Genomic DNA, 24712 nt, shown 5'->3' with positions numbered 1-24712 from the left:
ACATCTACAACTGATTCTTCGAACAGGCTAACTTGAACATCAGAAATTGCAATTGGTTGTTCAGGCTCTGGATCCAGTTGTACAGTTTCGACTGCTCTTTCATGAATACCAAATTCTTCAAGCAGCATGAGGACTCGTCCGGAATAACTGGATTGCCGTCATACCTAGGTCGCAGTTGATTAGATGCTGTCATGGAATTTGTGCAATATATTTCTGGCCATTTTGTGAGGGTGTCAACGATGACCAGAAAATATTTTCCCTTGAATGGCCCAGCGTAGTCCATATGAATGCGAGACCATGACTGCATTGGAATTGGCCACGATGAAAGCGTTGTTTTCCCTGGAGATTTGGCCACTGCTGCACAACGGGTACATCTACGGACGTAATCTTCGATATCCACATCAATGTTCGGCCAGAAGACGTAGCTGCGTGCAATCCCTTTCATTCTTTCCGTACCAGGATGTCCGACGTATAGTTGTTTCAGAACTGCAGTGCGAAGGGTGTCTGGAATGACCATTCTATCCGATAACATGATGCAATTGCCTGAGCTGTATAACGATTCTTGACGTGCTCGAAATGACTTGACTTCAGCTGGAAGAGTGATTGCTAGTCATCCATTGTTGATTTGTTGCAGAACCTTCTGGAGTATTCTATCCTTCTTAGTTTCAGCTACAACCATCTCGTATGTGATTGGAAGCGATGAAATGATTGAATGTTTCTAATGCTGGTTTCCATCCGAGTACTTGCAATGACGTATTCCTCTTCAAGTCTAGAATGTTGATTGATGAGTCTTGATAAAAAATCGGCATATCCAAAGCTTTCTGTTGACTTGAACTCGATTTTGAAGTTGTACAGAAGCATAGTCAACGCCCATCGCTGAAGCCGGTTGGCTGTGTGTACCGGACCTTTTTGGATCCAAAAATAGAAATCAATGGTTTATGATCCGTCTGCAAGGTGAATTGACGTCCAAAGAGCATCCAATGGAATTTTGTAACGGCGAATATGAGTGTTAATGCCTCTTGCTCTCCTTGATTGTATCCTTTTTCTGCTTGTGTCATAGTTCGTGAAGCGTGGCAAACTGCCTTGATGTTGACACCCGGGAATCGATGGAATAATACTGCTCCGACACCGTTCATGGAAGCATCAGCGGCCACAATGATTTCAAGTCTTGGATCGTAATGTGTGAGCAATAGATTGGACCGTAGAACTTTTTAATTTGGGCGTTTCGGAGAGCGATTAAAAAGCGCGTGTGTTACGTTTCACGTTCGATTCAAAAGATAAAGATTTATTTGACGTTTCGTTTTACACTGTAATTGGAGACTGAGTAATTGTTAATTGATATGAACCCAAATACACTCTTAACATCCCCCCTCAATTCAATAATCCCAGTTGATCGCGAAGTATGCGAAACCTTGGTGAAGCCAGTCCCTTGGTCATCACGTCCGCTAGTTGGTGCTCGGTTGGCACATATTCGAGACGCAACTTACCCTTCTCGATGAGTTTCCTCACGAAGAAATGCTGGATCTCCACGTGTTCCATCCGCTTCTGTCTTCTGGGTTCCGTAGTCAACGCAATGCACGGTTGGTTGTCTTCGTATACCTTCAACGGCTCGTCAACCTCACAGCCAACCGATCGAAGCAAGTTTGCCACCCAAATCAGCTCGCAGCTTGCTAAGCAGAGCGCCATCAATTCAGCCTCGGTAGTAGAAAGGGCTACCGAAGATTGCTTCTTCGTTGCCCACATGACAGTCGATCCGTATAGCTTGACGACCAATCCTGACACTGAGCGTCGATCATTAGGGTCTTTACCCCAGTCCGCGTCCGCAAATGCCAGAAGTCCTTCCGGCGCATCTTGACGACGATACACAAGCTGGTAGTCCAGTGTAGCCCTTAGGTACCGAAGCACCCTTTTGAGGTGCACCCAGTGCTCGTCCGTCGCGCAGCATTGAAACCCGGCAAAGTAATTCACCGCGGCGCAAATATCCGGCCTTGACGTCACCATCAGATACATGAGGCAGCCAATCAGTTCCTTGTATGGCTTGTTGGTGAACTGCTTGGCGTCCTGTCCCTTTTCAAGCTTCAAGTGCGGTTCCATCGGAATCAACGACGGTTTACAGTTCAGCATACCGAACCGCTCAAGAACACTTTTCACGTACGCCTTTTGTTCGATGATCATTACGCCTCTATTCCGATCACGTTGAATGTTAAGGCCGAGGAAGCTTCGGACTTCCTGTAGGTCTCGCATCTCGAACTCAGGCGATAGCCTCTTCTTGAGTTCGCAAATAGCCTTCTCGGAACTCCCAATGATCAAAATATCATCGACATATATCACTACGTCAGTCCCAGACCAAAAGTACAAGCAATAGTCTTGTTCACTGCGCATAAAGTTCATACGGCTCATAAACTCATGAAAACGTTCGTTCCACTTTCGCGAGGCCTGCTTGAGACCGTATATGGCTTTGTTCAGTCTACATACCTGTGATCCTTCCCGCTCAAAGCCAGACGGTTGGCGCATGAACACTTCCTCGTCCAACACGCCGTTAAGAAACGCGCACTTGACGTCCATCTGGTGTACCAACCAACGCTTCTGGTTGGCAAGTGACAGGAGAACTCGCAGCGTGGACATTTTCACCACCGGGGAATACGTGTCCGAGTAATCGAACCCGTGTCGCTGAGAAAAACCGCGGGCGACGAGTCTAGCCTTGTACCGATCCACAGAGCCATCACTGTTTCTTTTGATCTTAAAGACCCACTTGTTATCAACTGCTCTTCTTCCTTTCGGCAACTCGACCAAGTTCCATGTGCCGTTTTTCTCCAACGATTGCAGTTCTTCTTCGATGGCCTTTTCCCACAGAGGCCAGTCACTACGCGTTTTCAGTTCTTCCACATTAGATGGTATGTCCTCAACGAACTCCTCCGCACTGAGCGCAAATGCCGTAATGTCCCCTTCATAATCATTGTGCCAAGCCGACGGAGCGACAACCCGTTGGCTTCTTCTGGCACCACTATTCACTGCAGGCTCTTCGTCGTCTTCCGAAAGCGAATGCATCTCATCCGAATCCGTTTCTTCAGCAGCACCATCTGGATCAAAATCAGCTTCTTCCGGCACACCCGGCTCAACAGCCGGCGCGCAGGGCCGATCCTTGATCACCACCGAACCGGAGTCTTCCTCATTTCCGGCTTTCCGCAATCCACCGAACTCGCACTCATTGAAAATTACGTCACGCGACACGAACACTTTCTTCCCGTTCCAGCAGCGATAGCCGTTCGGCGCGTACCCGACGAAAACAACTTTCTGGGTTTTCACATCGAGTTTCTTACGCAACGGTTTCGGTACGTGTACGAAGCACTCACTCCCGAACACACGTAGCTTTGAGACGTCCGGTTTCCGACCGTTCCACGCTTCGTACGGCGTAATATCACCGTCCACGGCAACACTTGGGCTCCGATTCAGAAGGTATACGGCGGTATAGACCGCTTCGCCCCACATGTTCTTCGGCAAACCACTGGTTTCCAACATCGCGCGCACTTTTTCCACGATCGTACGATTTAGTCTCTCGCTTACCCCGTTTTGTTCGGGAGTATATGGCACTGTATACTCCAAGCCAGTGCTTGAAATTCAGTGAATATGAATGGTACGATCAGTCATCAGCGCCAACCATCCCTACGAACGAACACGCACAGGGAGCAAATAGAAACCGAACCAATCGCGACCACTATTCCTCATCGGTCGGTTGGCTGGTGAAGCATATTGACTGGTAACGATTATTTCTCACTTGCTGCGGTGAGGCTGAAGATGCGTAAATGATTCAGTGGATTTATGTTTTGCTCAAAACTTGTAAAAACAATCAATTTGTCCATAAGAGAATGATGGACGTGACTATTATAATCGATTTAATTCGAGTTTATGTCATTTGCACTGTAATAACGAGATAAAAATCAAGTATATTCATTGCCGTATACACCAGCGAAGAGAGAGATTCAGAGAGCCGCACGGCGCTGAATCGTCGTCCCTCACTCTCACTCATATTTTTTATTGCTCCCGCTCCCACTTGCTTCTGAAGCATGTTAGCCAATGAAGGCATATTGCTACCGCTTTGGGTTGAACAGCGCCAGTCAAAGAAGAGTAAATTTTGATTCGTCTGCGGTAAAACGCTTCAATTTTCAAGCGCTGCTCCAAGCGTATGCCCTTCCGTTTGCAAAACCGTTTCACTGCACCTCCGGTGTATTCGCCACCGTTATCGCACCGAAGACACCCAATTTTCGTCCCGAAATGTGCGGTGGCCATCGCCTCGTATTCCACGAGCCGATCAAGCACTTTGTCCTTAGACTTTAGTAAAAAGACCACCGACACGTGTGTGAAATCGTCCGTGAATGTTACAAAATACTCGTGTCCGTCCCACGACACTGGGGTGACCGGGCCACAAACGTCGCTGTGGACGATTTGCAGCGGTCGGATGGCACGCTTTTCCGTTCGGGCATGGAACGGCTCTCGCGTCTGCTTGCCACTGATACACGGTTCACACAAAATCTTCACCGATTCTTCACAGGCGTTATCCACCGACATTCCATCGACCATGTTCTTCTTCACAAGCTTCACTAGATTGTCATTGCCAAGGTGGCCAAAGCGATGGTGCCAAAGTTCCATCTTCTTACTCACTTTCCCCGTCACTAGTGCTTCTTCGTTATCTTCTCGCTTTTCACAAATCAGGTTCATGCAGTACAGCCGACCCAGCTGCCTGCCGATGGCCACTACCTCACCGTCATCCTCAACGGTTACGCAGCCGTCGAAAAATATCACCCGTTTGCCGGTATTTTCCAACCGTCGCAGCGACAGGAGGTTCAGCGACAGCTCCGGGATAAACAATACATCCTCCATGTTTACCCGAATCTTCTCATCACCCACCACAGCACTAGCAATAACACGTCCCTTGAAATGCGCGAGCAAGTTCACACCACTTTTCGTCGTTTGAATAACCACTGGTTGATCCAACTTCTCCAAGCTCTCGAACAACGACTTATCGTTTGCCATATGTTCGGAGGCGCCGCTGTCCTGGAACCACTTCGCATCAATTACACTGCCAGCAACAGCTGTTTCCACAGCCGCCACGAACGAAAACGTTTTTGCCCCAACATTTGCCTTCTGCACTGCGCTTTTCTTTCCGTGCCTCTGACCACCAACCTAACCACCACTTTTGTTTTCACCGGACCGAGGGCACTGTGATTTCTTGTGGCCGAATTCACCACAGCCGAAACACTTCCACTTGCCTCTGGATTTCCCCGCGAACGCAGCTTCTTCTGTTTCAGCTTCCAGCCGCTGCCCCCTTCGCTTCCACATCCAGGTACTTACGCCTCACCAAATCCATGGTGAGCCGCTCCGACACCGCTTCCATAGCAGTGGTGACGGCGTCGTATGACGGTGGCATCGTCAACATGAGGTGGCATATCACGTCTTCTTCTTCCATTTTCGCGCCCGCGCCTTTGATCTCGCGCACGAGTTGATCAAAGCGCAGAAAATGTTCTTGTAACTTTTCACCCTCACTGAATCGCATCGACAATAATTGACGTTTGAGCAAAAACCGGTTGGTGATGCTTTTTCGCTCAAACACGTCGTGCAACCCGTCCCAGATCTCTTTGGGACTCACTTTGTCTTTTACATATTCAAGATGGCTGTCCGACACCCCTTGAATCAAAACAGACCGGCACTTATTGTCCTGCTTTATTCGCGCAGCCTTTTTCACATCGTTCGCCGCTTTAACCTCAATCGTCGCACTGGCGGGAGTCTCCCAAAAATCTTCTTCTTCAGCCGCCTTTTCAACACAATGGAGCACCTCCAGCTGCTGAAGGTACACTCGCATCCGGAAGCTCCAATTATTGAACCCCGTTCCGTCGAAGGGCCTGAACCTGAGGATTTTTGCCTCGTCCTCCATCGCGCACTACCGACCGATTTCTTTTTGCGGTTCCGAATCGAAAAATTTTCACTCGCGGTAAACTGAGCACATAACCTTTTAATTTAGGCGTTTCGGAGAGCGATTAAAAAGCGCGTGTGTTACGTTTCACGTTCGATTCAAAATATAAAGATTTATTTGACGTTTCGTTTTACACTGTAATTGGAAACTGGGTAATTGTTAATTGATATGAACCCAAATACACTCTTAACAGAACTCACTTGACGTCCTTCTTCAAAAATGCGTCCAAAGGTTGTCGTAACTCGTGCATTCCGCGTACGAATTTACTGTAATATTTCACGGCTCCCAGGAATGATCTCAACGAATTAACATCATGTGGTGCTGGCATCTCCTTGATAGCTCGAATCTTCTCTGGATCCGGACGAATTCCTTAACTGTCAACGATGTATCCCAAATACTTGATTTCACTCATGAAAAAATGGCTTTTTTCAATCTTGAGAGTAAATCCGAATTCTTGAATACGGATTTACTCTCATTCGAGATGATGGATATGTTCCTCTACAGAATCGCTTGCTACAATGAGCTCGTCCACTGACTCCTTCCAAACCAGCTATCATGTTGTCTACGATTTTTTGAAATGCACCAGGAACTGTTTTAACACCAAAGGAAAGCCGTGTGAACTCGAATAGCCCCTGATGTGTATTGATTGTTAGAAGCTTGCGCGATGATGGCTCGACCTCGACCTGGAGATAAGCGACGCTGAGGTCAATTTGACTGAAAACCTTCTTGTTAGCTAACTTGGCGAAAATGTCTTGAGGTAGTTGTAATGGATGTTGATGCGGTTCCAGCACTGAATTGAGGCCAGTTTTTTTATCTGTACGTGTGTTTTATCTGTACGAGATTTTTAGCCCTAGGTTAGTTCATCTCGGGACCCACGCTTTACTTCCCTTCCGAAGGAAGAACTCACATTTTGCGAGTTTGTCGGGAGTGTGATTCGATCCCAGGTCCTCGGCGTGATAGTCACGTGCTTTAACCATCACACCAGGTCCGCTCCACATTGAGGCCAGTTGAGTAATCAGCTAGAATCCTGACGCGTCCGTTTGTTTTAGTCACTGCTACTAGGGAAGATTCAAATATTACGTCCATCGTTTTTCGGGATTTCTAGACCCCATCCCCCCTCCCCCCTCTGTCACGCACTTTTCCTATACCCAATACACGTACTGTCACACTTTTCTAGACCCCCCCCCCCCCCCCTCTCCCAAATCATGGACGTAATTTTTGAACGTTCCCCTATTGGAGCGGCCCATTCCAAATACGACACTGGTGTAATGATTCCGAGCTTCTGAAGACGTTCCAGTTCTGCTTCGATCTTGGCTGTTGCTGCATACAGTACAGGTCTCTTTAGACGGAATATTGGTTTGATGCTAGGCTTGACCGTGAATGATACTGTTGTCTTCTTGCATAATCCAAGTTCGTCACTGAAGATGCTCGAAAATTCCTGCTGAAGCTCTTGAATAAGTCCCGTTGCACACTGCGCTGATCGGTACGTCCCAAAGATTAAACATTTCAATCCACTCAATGCCGAACAGAGATAACCCCGGCACTGTCGTTACAAAACATCTTCCGGTTTTGGTTTTTCCGTTGAAAGAAACGTTGCATTCTATTTCGCGACTGATACCAACTTCCTCGCCACTTGCATTACCCGCATCGATGGATGGTGCTCGTCCTGCTGGGGAACCTAATTGGAAATAGACGTCGTCGGGAATGATAGTGATGTCCGAGGCACAGTCGAGTTGAAGCTTCGTGGTCACTCCGTTGATTCCAACCGTGATGTACTTCCGTCTATCTATTAGGCCTACCTGGTTGATGGTGAACACTCCTTGTGATTGTGCTTTTTAGTTGAATCGTTGCTTATCGTTTTCTTTGTACTTTTTGTTTCCTTTCTAACTTAACTACGGCTTGCTAACAAGATATATCAGGTTTACTATAGTAAGCTTATAAGCTTCCTTACAACCAAGAACTTCCAAGTAAGGTGAAGATGTGACGAAGCCACACTTTGAGCACAAATCTGAAGGCAAATGTGGGATCCAGGCGAGGATAAGGACTGCAGCCATGAAGCAAGTGTTGTGGTGTAGATTTGTTGATTCCGTTTTAATAGAGTTGTTATTAACGCTTAATAAAATAAATATATATAATCTTCACGATTGGTAATATTGTGTAGCTCAAAACAGCAAAATGATATTATAATTGCTGTAGACTTCATGTTGCATGTTGTCCCTATTTCAGAATCGTACACTCTGAATATCAGAATAACCCGAATCTAGGTCATAATCTCTGATAGTACTCTTTGAGCTCCAGTAAGTATAATAGATCATAAAACATATCTCTATAAAGCCAAAACAGAAACTTCAATTGCTCTCTCTCTCTTCTTGGCGTAACGTCCTCACTGGGACAAAGCCTGCTTCTCAGCTTAGTATTCTATGAGCACTTCCACAGCTATTAACTGAGAGCTTCCTCTGCCAATGACCATTTTGCATGTGTATATCGTGTGGCAGGCACGAAGATACTCTATGCCCAAGGAAGTCAAGGAAATTTCCTTTACGAAAAGATCCTGGACGGACCGGGAATCGAACCCGTCACCCTCAGCATGGTCATGCTGAATACCCGTGCGTTTACTGCCTCGGCTATATGGACTTCAATTGCTGTAGATGCTATGTTTATAACATCATAATAGTTTGGATGACCCCAGCCGGTCTGATGATGCCCATTGAACATTCAGAAGATTTACTGGACATGATAGATTACAAATCGTAGCTTCATATAATTAAAGAAATTATCGTTACACCCGTAGACTTTAGGATCAAAACTCAAGAACAATTTGGATGACCTAGGATATCCTGACTGCTCTGATAGTGTCTTTGAACTTTCAGAAGACTTACTAGACATGATAGATTACAAATCGTAGTTTTGAATAATGAAAGAAGTTACCGTTAGATTCTAAACTCAAGAACAGTTGGGATGACCTAGGATATCCCAACAGTTTTGACACTGTCTTTTGAACTTCCAGAAGACTTACTGGATATGTTAGATTACAAATCGTAGCTTTGTATAATGAAAGAAGTTACCGTTACACGTGTAGACTAAATGATCTAAACTCAAGAACAATTTGGATGACAGGATATCCAGAAAAAATATTCTGCATCATATTCTACCCTTTCTATGCTATTGAGCAGCAAAATAACAGGAATACGTAGAAAAAACTCTATAATAACGCTTGGAAAATTCCGGCTTCAAAGAGTTAAGGTCCGTTTTGCCCCCCCTCCTAATGCACCTATGTTCCATTGTAAACCCATTTCATTCCTCTACCCCACAGTGAACCTTGCTGGAAAGCCGTGGCACTGTCTGGTGTCTTACGTGGACGACATCACCGTTGGTGGTCGTCGTAATTCGCAAGGCGTCTACGACGATCCCATGGCCTTTCCCAGCTTTGGTCGTCGGAAAGCGCCGAAAATCCCGCAGGACTGCTTCCCGCAGAAGTGCTACGAAAAGTAAGTACCACCGGTCACCCCGGGCTGCCGATGGATGTTTGTGCGCCTTTATGTGTTTATGTGTGTATCAATGTGTGTCCCGAAGAGGTAAAACAGCACCCAAATAAACACCAAGAATCAATAAAATTAGAAAAACAAGCATCCATCCCCACACGAACCACGAAAAATTCGACTCATTTGGCACCACCACAGTCCGATGAAAATCCTCCAAATCTCACCTACCCCTACATTCCCCTCGAACGTAGCGTGGCAGATATGTTGTTGTGTGGAAATTGACCCCCCGTACGCTTTATATGTAGTAAAAACTCACACTTTTCGTTCGCTCATCAACCTCATCACGTTTTTCTCCGTGGATTTATCATTTGCCAATCACTCGCTGTTAATAATACCCAGCTTCTTGGAGAGGATGTCTGTCCCCTAAAGGTGCCATTTCTAGAATGGTTCAAGCTCGGGAGGATGTCGACAATCTCCTATACATACCTCCGACTAAATATCAATAAACACGTGGAAGTCAATACGAGAAAATCGAGATTTCGAGAATTATCACCAAGATGCTTAAAGCGCTGGAAATGAAGCGGGTTTTTCGCGGATTAGAGTTATAGTGTCTGCAGTGACAGAGTTTTTGTATTATAAAACTTCCCTGCTTTGAAATTTCAACCGCTGTAGAGTCCATCTCGTTTGAATACATTGAGTGATTAGTTTTCAAGTTTTCTCAGCATGACAATCAGTAATTATATATTTTCCCATATTATTCAAAAAGATATGTAAATACCACTTATATTCGTTGCAAACCAACAGATAGTCATATTGATGCATGCATATGTTTTATTTACAATCAAAGCTTTGTACCATCGTTATAACGATATATCCTATAGGAGTGAGTTCGAGAAAGAGTCAAACATTAAATATCTCTACAGTGTAGATGACCATTGCATTTTCTATTTTTTTATGACGTTGTACGGAGGAATGGAACTCAGCCTATTCCATTCAATTAACTTGAACTTTCGTACATCACAGAAATATGGTTTAAAATTTACTATTTTTAAGCGAAAAGTTCCCAAAATTGGACTCGCCTGCCCAAATGGTCCTGCACCAAATTCCAGAAGTTTCATTAGAGATCCCATACAAGTTTTTCTGTCAAGTTGTTTATTTCAAAACTCACCATTCAAAACTCACCATTGCCCAAATTTCAAAAAAAAAAAGATGTAGTTGTGTACTGTATAAAGCTTATTTATGATTTATCAATAAATTACCACCGCCAGTAATGAACCTTTCCTGAAAATCCCACTCGTTATATTCTAAATTCTTAATTCCTTGATATCCATCCTTCCGAATCCTTAGCTTTTGTAGACGTTGTTTTTTTTTCAACACTTTTTCATGTTGCTTGCGCAGCAAACACGGTGAATAACGCTACTTAAACAAGTTTTTACGTGAATCGTCGAGCTTCTTTGATTAATTATCAAAGATAGCTTTATTTTACCTACATGATATCTTTCTTTAGTTGCAGAATTGTTATTTAAACTCTAATAGGAAGAATTCGCAGCTAGGATTGATTTGATTTCTGTTACCGAGAGCTGAGATTCTATTCCAAGAAAAAAAACTAATTACACTTTTTATAGAGCAAATTCGATCCTGATTTATCTCTAGAAAAAACAATGATACTGTAGTGTTGGTATGCATTATCCTTCCGAACAACTTTCACGCAAAAAACAAGAAATGTGGGACTTAAACTTGAGCCTTGTTGTAGGACTATGTATTGCTAATTCTGAAAAATCTTATATTTTTTTTTTTTGAAAATAAGGCAGCATTCCTATAACTCTACTTAAGATGACCTAGCTCATTCTATCATTATTTTGAAAAATTCGGTCTCACCGAGATTAGGAATAGAATGACAATATCAATAATTTCCGCAACTTCAAGTTAAACAAAATATTCCTACAATTAGTTGAAAGTGTCCAAGATACTTTTCCAGCGATTCTTTTGAAATACTTCCGAAAGGTCGGAACAAATTTGCCGAGTTTAACTTCTAAAAATTTCCTCACGGTATGTACCCAAAGAATCCTTTATAAGTTACACAAGCAATCACGTCACTTTTAAGGATTGTCACCAGAGGCTTGACTCGCATTTCTTTTGGATAATTCGACTCCCTGCTATCATCATTACTACTTATTAGATATTTTTCTGAAAGTTTGTTAAAAGCAATTTTCTGTATTCTGGTAGAGATATGTTAAGATTTCCGTCTGACATTTTTCCGGGACTTTTGGATCTGCATTCGATCCTTTATAAATGTTGAAGTACATACCCGAGCAGAGGAGAATATCAAATTAATGACTACGAAATACCAGAACCTGTTTCTATATCTTGGTTTGTTATCATTGTCTTATCAAGGCACTACTTCTTAACCCGTTTCGGTCCTAGTTGGGAATTTAATTTCAAAAAATCATCGTGATTTCATTTTCCAACCGATTTCTACGAAATTTATAACGAAGATCGCGCTACATCTCTAGTTGTATGGAAAAATATTAAAATGGTATTTTGGTCCTTGGGGTCTGAGTTATTGAAGGGGTTATATGGGTCAAATCGGGTCAAAAATGGACCAACTTCCTTTTAACCACTGATTACTTGTAAAAACACATGCAATATGATTGCAAAAATGTTCAATTATCTTAATATTATTACAGACGCATAGTTTGAGTAAATTGGGATTGTCTGGTTTTGGTTCCGGATGTTCCGGGTCGCGTTTTTCACACGTTCCCTACACCTGACATTTTTTCTCGCATAATTCTAAAAACAGGCTTGTCATGATTCATTCTTCATCATTTTGTATACTAAGTATGTTGAAGGAATATTCAAAGGTCAAGGCCATCCCGGATGTTCCGGGAACCTGGAACCACCCGGGGAAGTGGTCATTTTCCAAATTGTTATGAAACATAGCTTGCGACATATCATGATTTGCAAAACAAGTATATTAGAGTATAATTCGAAGATTTTTGGACATATTAGCCATCATTCCGGATGTTCCGGGAACCTGGAACCACCCGGAGAAGTGGCCATTTCCATAACAATTATGAAACATGGCTTGCGAATCAAAACTACATCATTAGATTTACGTTATTTTCAGTATTCCGTGATGGAGGGTTTATGCATAATCTCCCCTCTGTTCACCATCCTCTTCACTTTGGCCTTACATCCTAACTGGTAGCATACCAGCTTCTCACCTTAATGTTTTAGTGTTATAGATAGTAGAGTCAACATTGATCAGCGAAGATGAGCGTCCTGTATCCAAAAGAACATGATTTCCCGGTTCCAACAACGGCAACGAGCCATTTTACAAGATGTTTTCGATCAGTGGTAAAATTCCAGGAGGAATATATTTAAAGGTTTCTTAGAAAAATACCATAAACCTAGTCTTCTGGGGAAATTAAAAAAAAAAATGGGTCGATTATGGAGAGAGGGCCCGAGCAGAGGAGAATATCAAATTAATAACTACGGAAACACACAACTTGTTGTTATATCTAGTTTTGTTGTTATTTTCTTATCAAGACATAACTTTTCCATAACATATTTTGTTTGACAATCTTATTTTGTTATGACCAGTCTTGTAAACATTCGACACTTTTTACTACCGTAAAACGGGGTATCTTTGATAATGCGGGTAACTTTGATAGTGCGACAGGCATTGTATGGTTTATCTTATAACTATGATTTCTTCAACCAGTTAAGAAAAAGGCAAACGTAGATCAATTTTATACATATGAAAGTTCATCTTAGACGTATTTCCATTAAAACCTAGTTTATATACAACTTTTTGGACAAAAAATAAAAATTGTTAATATTTTTGTCATTTGTCAACCTCTTCAAACAATCTGCTATACGACTTCGTTACAACTATTTTTTCAATGAAAAGACTCTAACTCTCGTTAGAATCATCATAGTAGATTCCAAATCTGGCCTTCAATCTCTTAACGAAGTGTGTTTTTACGAAATGGAAGTAGTTTTGTAAATTGTGACATAAATCTCCATACATTGATAAACGCCTAAAAGTATGCAATGCCCTTGTAATTTCATGTAGTTAAATCAGTGTTGTTCAAAATTTGTTAATAAAACATTAAAAACAACACAAAAATAAGAGAACTCACCATGAATAGCATGTAACCATATGATGATGTACCGTTAAACATACATTTTACAAAGATATTGATTTTTGATAGCTAAATTCACTGTGTTTTTCACTCAGTACTCACCAAACACATTTTTATATGTATAATTTAGTAAAAAATCAATGTTTTGATATAAAAATACCATCTGATATATTCCACAAGGCTTCTCTCATCATGTTCATACTCCTAAGATTTTAATATGTGATTATTTTTTAAGATTTGATGTGTTTTTCAGGGCATTATCAAAGTTACCCCAAAATGAAAATATGATTCTCGCTCATATGGAAAACTAAAATTCACCCAAAATATTTCAGATGATCGAATCTTTCAATTGCAATCGATGACTGATACCCCAGTACTTGTTTTAAAAATATAAAACATGGGAAAATACTGTTACGTGGAAAAATATTAAGAAAATTCGCTGAAAAACTATCAAAGTTACCCCATTTTACGGTACCTTCATTTCGCTACCGCAGTTGGGTGTCAGCTTGCTTTATTACATTCGTGCGCTACCGTTACCTCTTACACACAACAGAGCAGTAGAACGAAGATCAATAAACATAAGAAAGGGTTAAATTAATGTCATCTGACACGATGAAACTTGTCTAATTCTAGCTTTACGCATAGATTTTCAGTCAATTCCGATTATGAATGTTAATATTAGTTTATTCTTGCATGTTGCATTGAATACGACACACAGATGGGCAATTTAGCTCTTATTATGGAAGAAGACAGGAATAACAAAAGCCGAACCGTCTCCCGAAGCCGTTATCGTCGTGAAGTGCATTCGTTTGACATTTTTGTTTCGAACAGTAGTTTGATTGCTTATGTTGCGAATGTCGGAGACAAAGGAGGCCGAATATCGACGAAAAGGTTCAAATGACTGTGATCTCTAACAAGACTGGTTATGACATCCGTTAAATAACTTTCAATAATATGTTTTGTTGTAGGCCAAGTTTAGTTATTATTGTATCAGTAAGAGTGTACAAATATTTTATTAACAATAGCACATCAATAACAAGTTTTGAAATTCACATCATTCGAGAATTCTGTTGTTTAGAGCATACAGAGCCAGCTGTTCAGCTTGTGAGTTTTATAAGTACTTGGACAATTATGACCGGATTTTCTGTCCCGCGTATTGAGTGATAAATGTAGGATACATTATCTAATTTGCAGAGTTTTGAAACTAGTCCAAAGCCCCAGGATTTTCTTAGTTGTCCAAGAGTTTCGATGCATGGATAAATATCTGTACCACCGTTTGGTTCTCTCAGAAATCAAATACATAGTTTGTGTTTGATTGGGGGCACACTTTCCAGGGATTTTAATCTCTATAAAAACGGGACCTTTCTATCGCATTCGATTTTTTGAACCTCTGAGGTAACAAAACCAGAACTGTACAGAAATCGATGCCTCATTGCCTCTCAATGACAATGGAGTTTAATACGACGTGCTCTAAATACGAATATCGCTACAATAGATCTAATTAGGGGTCGTCCATAAATGACGTAGCTTTTTGGGGGGGGGGGGGAGGGGGGTGTTTGTGATTTTGTGACGAAGTGTGACGATAGGGGGGTAGGGGTTTGTGATATGCTACGTAGCTTTCTACTAGGCCTATAGAAAAAAATATTTCATAATTAATAAACTTTTTACTTGCATTAAGTATTATTATCCAGTAAATAAACAAAAAATGAATGATTTTTTTCCATTTACCGGCTTCATTTCATAAGACATGCATCTATCGGACGCAATAACTGTATCTGAGAAAGTGGTTTTGAAATCCTGCGCAAAGAATAATATATTGTGTTTGCAGACAAAAATCAATTTCGCTGAAATGCTTCTCAAGACCAATAGTTTGCTGCTTGATATAGAGGGCACTGCACGCCGCAAAGGTTACAAAGGAAATTTTTTCTAAGCTTTTGGCATTACGGCAAGATTCCAAGAGTTCCTTATATAGTTTCTACAGGACTTCCTCGAAGAATTCATCCAACAATTTCTTAAGGAACTCCTCTAGCAACTTTGTAAGGAATTTCTCATTGTGTTCTTCATAGGTTTCCCAAACACGAGAAGGATAACATTTCCACAGGTAATCCCAGAAAAAAAAACTTCTGGAAACATTTAAAAAGGATCTGGAGGAATCTCCGAAGGAATCCTTGAAGGAACTTCCAGAAGAATTTCAGAAGGAACTCCTGGAACAATCATGAAAGGAAATAGAGAAATTTCAAAAGAAATTCCGTGAGGAGTACCTGGAGCAATTTAGATGAAGCTTTCGGAGAAACCTTGATTAAACTTCTGTAAGAATCTTAGATGGAGATATTTGTAGATTGTCAGAAGGAACTCCTGGTTCAATTTCTGAAGAAAGCACGGAAGAAATAATTGAAAGAATCCCGTAAGGAATTTCTGAAGCAATCCCAAAAATAACTTTTGGGGAATCACAAAAGATTATCTGGATATAACTCCTGGTGAAATCAAAGAAAGAAAATCCTGGAGGAATTCCAGAAGCAACTAAAGGGATTCCTCGCAGAATTCTAAAATATCCTGGATGGAGGGGATGCTGGAAAAAGTTACTGAAGGAGTGGGAAAAAATCATGGATAAATCCTAGAAGGAAGTTCTCGAGGAATCCCAGAAGAATCCAGGAAGGAATTCCCGAAGGAATCCAAAAAGGAACACCTGGAGGAATCACAGAAGTAACTCCTAAGAGGGTTTTGAAAGAATACTGGAGGGGTTACCTACCGAGATCTTGGAATTTATATCTGAGTGAATTCCTGAAGGAAGCCAAGAAGGAACTCCTGGAGCAATCACGAAAGGAACTTTTTTAGGAAACACAGAAAGAAGTTCTGATGGCATCTCAAAAGAAATTCCAGTTAAAATTCCTGTAGAGATTTCTAAAGAAACTGCTGGTGGAAGAGAGGAAAAAAACCTTGAAAGAACTCCTGAAGGAAACCATGGATAAACTTTTAGAAAAACCTTAGAAAAAAAAAATCCGGGAACTCCGGAATGAATTATTGGAGGGATCTTTGAAGGAACCCCTGAAAGAATACAATAAGGAGGAATTTTCTAATGGAATACTAAAAAAAATCCTTGGAGAAATCCCAGAAGGAAGTGCTGGAGGAACTAAAAAGGGAGACATTCTCAAAAATGGGAATCCCAAAATAAACTTCTCTAGGAATTTCAAAATGAACTGCTGTAAGAATTTTAGAAGAAACTCCTGCAGGGTCTTCGAATGTCGTGGTGAATTTTATTCTAATGAAATCAATTTGATATTCTTAATAGATTTATTAGTGAACAAACTAATATCTTCGGAAGAGCTTCTAGGCTAATATGGTAGCAGAACGATGGGTGGTTTATTGAGTCATTAGCTTTGGTGATAATCTCCACTGGTTGCACCTATGGTCTTGATGTCGGCGATCTGAACCTGGCAGTCGGCAATGTTTCTTGCTATTGTTGTTTTTTCATAATATTCTATTAGCATACAAGTTAAAATTGAAATCAGAGCTAAGTTCAAGTTTCTTTTTACATGAAAATTTTGTTGAAGGGGGGGGGGGGTGTTTAACAGGCTACGTCATTTATAGAGGGGGGGTGTCTGAATTTGTGACGGAATGCTACGAGGGGGGAGGGGGGTATTAAAAATCGCTCAAAAAAAGCTACGTCATTTATGGACGCCCCCTTATTGGTTGCAGTGGCTCACCCGAATAGAAAAAATAGCGAGTACAAAAAAAAACGGACTCAATTCTCGGGCCCCCAAAAACATTCTTGAGTATAAATCATCGAATTTACATGCATAACTTGTGACCTTTCGCTGTTTTTTGAATAAGGTTTATAGTCACATGGGTGTAAGACAGTATTTGAGAACTCACGGTACGCGGTACGCTTAGTCTATAATGAATTACCGGATTTCTTCTGCTGAACCAAGGTTGGTTTTAGCGGAGGGCAGGGTTCTTGTAGATGCATACTTTCAAGGAGGTGAGGATCCTTAATAGGATTTAAGGGTTCGCTTCGGCTCATTTTCGTCACCAAATGGTCAAGAAATAAAAACTGAAGGAAAATAAAAGCATTACGCATTTTCACAATACTGCATATAGATAAGATCACGGGTTTCCAACACATTACCAACTGGAGTTAAAGGATGTCTACCTCGGGCCTCAAGGGCTTAGCTCAAAAGTATCTGATACTAGCACTCTGGACTGGAGGCTTCATTATCCGGGCATAGCCGAACTACGTGGTCGATGTCATCATAATCGGTACCAAACTTGCTCATTGCAAAGCATTCAATGAGCTTGAGTTTGTTTGACCACCCGTAGATGCTACTCCAGTATCGCCAGATCAACTACATTCAAACATAAGGAATCAATGATATATCTGCCAGGGACTAGCATGCATCTTCAGTGTGTGAGCGTTGGTGTTCTTCTATTTTTTAAGCGACAATGGTGCCTTCCATGTCCAATGTAGGGAAGGGGAAGGATGTGATGATTGCAATCGTTTGTATCCACATCAGACCGGATATACCTCTGCGTCTGCACAAATTCATGCAGATATCGGAGTGTTGGTGGGATATGGTTGGCAGAGGGTTCACACATAGGTGCGTGGATGCCAGGCGTCAGGTGATAGATTAGTGTGATTATTACAATGAAGCTAATGCGGTACAGTGGCATTATCTGATAGATTGAAACTGGGCTGTGAAAGTAGGAATGAAGGGAAAAGGGCTTATCGACCGTTTCTGGTTCTTGCGATGGCTATGAACATATGGATATAATGAGAAGTATATGTAGAGAGGAGAGTATGGAGAAAGTATATAGAAAGATTCAAAGTAGGAGAAAAGGGACGGGCCAGGGATTGAACCCAGGACCTTCTGCACACAAATCAGAAGCAGTAGCCACTAGCCCACCAAGCTCGTTTTATTGGTAAGCATTTAATGAAACATAACAGGAAAAATCATATACTAGAACAGCAAGAATACTTCATCAGAAAATAAAAAAATACTTGCTCTATAGAGTTTTATGTGGCACTGCACCATGTTTTGGTTATTTTGCGTATTTTCTTCACAATCTTGAACAACAAATTCATCATCATTTTTTACAGGATTTCATTTCCTAACATCATTAAGGTGGCGTGGTACTTATTATTACAATTTTATCCTGGGAAATACCAAAAAAAAAAACATTTTATTCCGATAAATCAAAACGTATGCTTTGTATATACCCTGGATGAACCCCATATCTAATTCTAATTGAAATCATTAATGGTTTTATTGAAATAGCTTGAAAAATGCTTACGATGCATACGAATACTTCAAATTAGTAAGCTAGGCTTTCGCATTTTGCTTCTAGTATTTATCCTCTTGATCGACTATTGTCATGAATTTCTTGAATGAAACCAATCTTAACTGTATATTTCTATCATGTATTCCAATTCATCGCATGCAATATCACTAATTCGTTCTACATTCCCTATCGTTAGAGAAAATAAAAATTTGTAAGTAGACTAGACCCTAATTCTTCAATATACCTAAACCAACATAAATAACCTGTGAATTTAAACATCGTTAATCAAGGACCACAATCCAGCATTGTCTACCACCAAATTACTATTCCCGTTAAATTTTTGTCTCCATCTAGGTGCAAATGCTGGGACGCATGTCTGAAAACGGACGCCGGCCAACGGTGGTATCGATTTCGCCAGAACATTCTGCAGTACGTAGACACGCCGGCCTTCGAATGGTTCGTGCTGGTGTTGATCTTCGCGTCCAGCATCACACTGTGCTTCGAGGACATTCACCTCGACAAGAACAAACAGCTGAAGCGAATCCTCTACTGGACCAACTTTGTTTTCTGCCTTATTTTCGTCATCGAGATGTTGCTTAAGTGGATCGCCTTGGGGTTTACCAAGTATTTCTCCAGTTTTTGGACCATACTGGACTTTATCATCGTGTTTGTACGTATCTGCGGCCACCGACACACCACGGCTAGGCCTGCAATTCAGATCTTGAATATTGCACTCAATTGAGACATTTTGAGATAACACAATTGGCTAATATTTGACCGTATTCTTCACGGCACACGCTCTCTCGTCTTTTTCTTTTTTCTTCTTCGCACCCGGTTTTTCCTTTCTTCTTTGTCTCGGCTTCGCCCACAGGTGTCGGTTTTCTCATTGCTGATTGAGGAGAATGAAAACTTGAAAGTACTACGCTCGCTAAGAACGTTGCGCGCTCTCCGGCCGCTGCGAGCAATATCACGATGGCAGGGCATGAGAATAGTAGTGAATGCATTGATGTATGCGATCCCGTCGATCTTCAATGTACTCCTAGTATGTCTCGTCTTCTGGCTGATCTTCTCGATCATGGGCGTACAGTTTTTTGGCGGGAAGTTCTTCAAGTGTGTTGACGAGGATGGCGAACTGCTACCGATCCACGTAAGTATACGCCAAGAACCGGAAAACTCCGAACTTCTCTATGGCGTTTACATGTTGTCCGATACTTTCAAACAGAACCCAATCTCCAAGTCACAGTCCACTAGAGTATTTTGATGTCACGGCGTGCGTTGCTTAAAGTTTCGCGATCCTAAAACTGTGAACCACTTTAAGCTTTGAAACGTCCGAGTAACTGTAGACACCGTCCTCATCCATCTCAAAAACACAAAAACCGTCGTTCGTTCGAACTGCCGACTAATTATATCTTGAACGATTCCCTTGCACTTCCGCCCGCTCCGCAATCCACTGCTCTTGCTTTGTGCCGTCCTGCGCGTTTCTTTTTCTTGCTCTTTTTTCCCGCTGTAGATCGTCAACGACAAATGGCAGTGCTACGCGTTGAACTACACGTGGATCAACTCCAAGATTACGTTCGACCACGTCGGAATGGGCTACCTGGCGTTGTTTCAAGTGGTGAGTAGTGACTTTTTACAACCGAGGTACCACAAACTTATTGGAATCTGAATTTTTCCCAGGCAACGTTCGAAGGCTGGATGGAAGTCATGGCCGACGCCGTAGATGCCCGAGGAGTTGACCTACAACCGCAGAGGGAAGCCAATCTGTACGCCTACTTCTACTTTGTGATCTTCATCGTGTGTGGATCGTTCTTCACGCTCAATCTGTTTATCGGAGTTATCATCGATAACTTCAACATGCTTAAGAAAAAGTACGAAGGGGGAGTGCTGGAGATGTTCCTGACGGAGTCACAGAAGCACTACTACACGGCAATGAAGAAGCTGGGCCGAAAGAAACCACAGAAAGTGATCAAGCGACCGATTAACCAGATCTTGGCAATGTTCTACGATCTTTCAAATTCGAGGCGGTTAGTCCTAAAACTGAGGTTTTGTCGAGAAATGTAACTAAAAGTAGTTTTACACGTTTTTCAGATTTGAAATCGCAATCTTTGTGTTGATATTTCTGAACATGCTCACGATGGGCATCGAACACTACAATCAACCGCATGCGGTTTTCTTCATCCTAGAGGTCAGCAATGCTTTCTTCACGACCGTTTTCGGCCTAGAGGCCATTGTCAAGATCATCGGTCTACGCTACCATTACTTCACGGTGCCATGGAATGTGTTCGATTTTTTATTAGTTCTGGCGTCCATTTTTGGCATACTGATGGAAGACATTATGATCGACCTGCCGATATCACCGACGTTGCTCCGGGTGGTACGAGTGTTCCGAATCGGTCGGATACTGCGGTTGATCAAGGTGAGTTATGATCTGCTAGGTGTTGGCCATAGATATTCAGGAATCTTCGATTTTTTCAGGCTGCGAAAGGTATACGAAAACTACTGTTTGCCTTAGTAGTATCCCTACCTGCACTGTTTAACATTGGGGCACTTCTGGCGCTGATCACCTTCATCTACGCCATTATTGGAATGTCACTGTTCGGTCATGTGCGGCAACAGGGTGCGTTGGATGACATGGTCAACTTTGAAACGTTTGGCAGGAGTATGCAACTTCTGTTCAGGTAAGATCAGCTAAACTTCATTTAGGCCACATCTCACAGCTGTATTCTACGCAGGCTCATGACATCGGCCGGATGGAACGATGTACTGGAATCTCTCATGATCCAGCCACCGGATTGCGAACTAGCTCAGGATACACAGGGAAACGGAGACTGCGGCCATCCACTGTTGGCGATCACCTACTTTACCAGCTTCATTATAATCAGTTATATGATTGTAATCAACATGTACATAGCTATCATCTTGGAAAACTTCAACCAGGCTCACCAGGAGGAGGAGGTCGGCATCGTCGAAGACGACTTGGAGATGTTCTACATCCGATGGTCAAAATACGACCCGCACGCAGGACAGTTCATACACTTCAACCAGCTGTCGGACTTCATCGCTTCGCTAGATCCACCGTTGGGCATCCCGAAGCCAAATACGGTAGCGCTGGTGTCATTCAACCTTCCAATTTCCAAGGGAAACAAGATCCACTGCTTAGACATTCTCCATGCACTGGTAAAACATGTCCTAGGACATGTAGAAGAGACTGAAAACTTCAAACAGCTGCAAGATCAGATGGACCAGAAGTTCAAGAAACAATTCCCAACTCGCAAAGAGTTGGAAATTGTTTCCTCGACTCGAATCTGGAAACGACAGGAGAAGGCAGCCAAGACAATCCAGGGCGCCTGGAAGGATTATCTAAGGTAAGTGTTGCTCGACTGTTTGATCCCAAACAAGGGCTTCATTGGCTACTATTCTTATGATTGCAGGCGTAAACGGGAACGAGAACGTTCTCCCATGTCCTTGGAAGATGATAACACCCAAACGTCAAGTCCCGGCGGTTGGCAGAGTAAGCTATCAGCGCTGAACTTCCTCCACCTGCAGGTGCACCGTCGCGGGACGGCGACCTCCAGTCGTGCATCGTCTCGTAAATCATCTCGTGCTTCCGATGCTTCCGATCTAAGCGAACTTGCTGGGCCTTGGTTGAATCTTCCGCTGATGCTTGTCTCCGGAACCAGTGATATGGTCAAGGACGTCAAACAGCAACATGCCAATGGCTTAGAGCTGAAGGACACTCCTGAAGCGAAAGGTGGTCGCCGTAGAAGCTTCTACAACTTTCCGTTTTTTCTTCGGCATCAGGATGCTGTAGAAGAGTCGTCAAATTCGCCGCAACCTCAGAAGCGACCGCTCAAATCTAGTGAAACTAACCTATCGTTAACTGCTTCGCTGGACAAAGCAGTTCCTCCGGTTGTGGCACCGACGACTCCTGTTATGAAACATAAACGCGCAACGAGCTTCGTCAAGAAGAAGCCACCGCTGGAACGGGGCTTTTCGGCACAAAGCGCGTTGCGGCTCAATCGAAACGCTGCAGTTCGTAAGTTTGCCCTCAATCCCTTAGTTCTAGCCACGAGTTCACCAACGCACTGTGTTCTAGTTGACGACAATCTGTCGGCCTCCTCGGCCGACGTCAGCATCCTCGTGACTGAACCGTCTCCGGACGTGCCTACCGGGCCCAATATGGCTAAAGTGCCTGGAGAGGCTACGCTAGTGCACGTCTTGGTTCACCGCGAGAGCGAAGAGTACCAATCGGACGTGGACGACAAAGGTAAGAGCCGTCGGATATTCAACGGCATCTGGTGTTCCTAACTGTCAGCACCCAGTCGGCAAGTGTGTTACCAACACAGGATACTTCCTCGCGTATCCGAGTGTGTTTGCCTGCACCCTCATCACCCGTGTGTTTCTCTTTCTTCTTCAAATGTTTCTTGTTCTTCTTTTTTGTTTTCTGTATCTCTTTCGCCTCTCTTCTAGACGAGACCAAAGTGAAAGAGCCTCGTGATCCTTCCAAAGCTAGTGATATTAAAATCTCCCCTGGCACGAATGTTGACTATCAAATTCTAGGTGGCAGCGCGGACGGACCTCGCCCAGTGGTGACGATCTGCGTTGAAAGTCCTCAAGAATCGCCGGATTCTCCTCAGGGGTCCCAACCACCCCAGCATCCACCACCGCCACTTCCACCGGACACCGTAATCGACATGGTCGATCCGGAACCGATCGACGTTAACCTTCCACGTGATACCTCCAACATATTCTACGACTACGAAGAGCCTAAAGAGGACGCCAAACCTCCGGAGATTCCTCCGCGAGCTCACCAACACCCACTTCAAGACCTGGATAGAATAGAGTACGACGCCATCCAACAGATGAGCAGCAGTACGAGTAGTGCAACCAGCGCGAGCAGTAGCAGCAGTGCTCACGCTGCCGACGCCATCGAAGATCAGTGTCATTGTCCTCCGTCATCCGAAGATCCACTCCAGCGATCCAGCTGACCATCAACCGAAACGTCAACGGACGACGACAGAAGCGAAGACCAGATCCGCAAGCGTAGCCAACCGGACACCACTAGTTGACAATCTTCTTCTTCTTTTTGAGTATTCTTATACCTGGCAGGGCGCCTCCTGGGCGCTCGACGCCACCAGCAGTGCAGCTACTCTAGGAAACTCCGGAAACGATCGCTATCAACGACATTTTATACCTCATTTTACGACGCTTGTATACTTCCCGGACAGCGGAATGGGATGTCGGCAGAGTGCGGACAGTGGCCGCTCTTGGTTCAGTTGTTATTTCAGAGCTGTTTGTTTTCCGTGTAGATTACGGATCTAGGCGAGTTGTGTAGATAGTATTGTAGAGGGATTGGGGGCGAAAATGTTGTAAAATTGCTCTGTATATAAATCCAGATTTTATTATTAGGACTTGTAAAGAACTGTAGATATAGATTAAGATTAAGAATAATATGTAGGTGGCTATAAAACAAGAAGCATACATTCCAATATCAGGTCGACGCAATGTATTTCCGGTTTACAGTAAAGAGCTTCATATAGTTTATTGCATTGCTAACTGGACTGCGACAAAGTGCGGTATCTCAAATAAAAGTGCGATATTGCATCAGATCGTTCCGGTGTCTTAACCGCACTTATTTATCACGAGCTAATGAATAAGTGCGGAGAAGACACCGGAACGATCTGACGCAAAATCGCACTTTTATTTGAGATTACGCACTTCATCGTCGCACTTATAACCGCGCAATGCGCAATATATCAAACAGTGAACTTACGTATATCTTCAATTGCGTTCTGTTGTGAATCACTTGGAGAAGGTCAATTCGTCCCCTTAATGCT

The 24712-nt window shown here is 42.8% G+C and overlaps 1 protein-coding gene across 1 annotated transcript in view; it reads left to right on the top strand.

Annotated features, from left to right (window-relative positions):
* LOC109426789 (sodium channel protein 60E) overlaps positions 1-24408 on the top strand; it is an 820640-nt gene extending 796232 nt beyond the window's left edge. The window contains exons 24-34 of the mRNA XM_062853525.1: positions 9282-9456; positions 19230-19545; positions 19747-20022; positions 20386-20490; positions 20553-20899; positions 20964-21291; positions 21351-21553; positions 21608-22240; positions 22307-22911; positions 22972-23142; positions 23346-24408. Of these exons, the coding sequence (XP_062709509.1) occupies positions 9282-9456; positions 19230-19545; positions 19747-20022; positions 20386-20490; positions 20553-20899; positions 20964-21291; positions 21351-21553; positions 21608-22240; positions 22307-22911; positions 22972-23142; positions 23346-23863 (3677 nt within the window). The 3' untranslated portion in view covers positions 23864-24408. The remainder of the gene's footprint in view (positions 1-9281; positions 9457-19229; positions 19546-19746; positions 20023-20385; positions 20491-20552; positions 20900-20963; positions 21292-21350; positions 21554-21607; positions 22241-22306; positions 22912-22971; positions 23143-23345) is intronic.
* Positions 24409-24712: the final 304 nt, after the last annotated feature.

The sequence above is a fragment of the Aedes albopictus genome, chromosome 2 (assembly GCF_035046485.1).
Source record: "Aedes albopictus strain Foshan chromosome 2, AalbF5, whole genome shotgun sequence".
NCBI lineage: Eukaryota > Metazoa > Arthropoda > Insecta > Diptera > Culicidae > Aedes > Aedes albopictus.
This window is presented reverse-complemented; position numbering and strand designations above follow the sequence as displayed.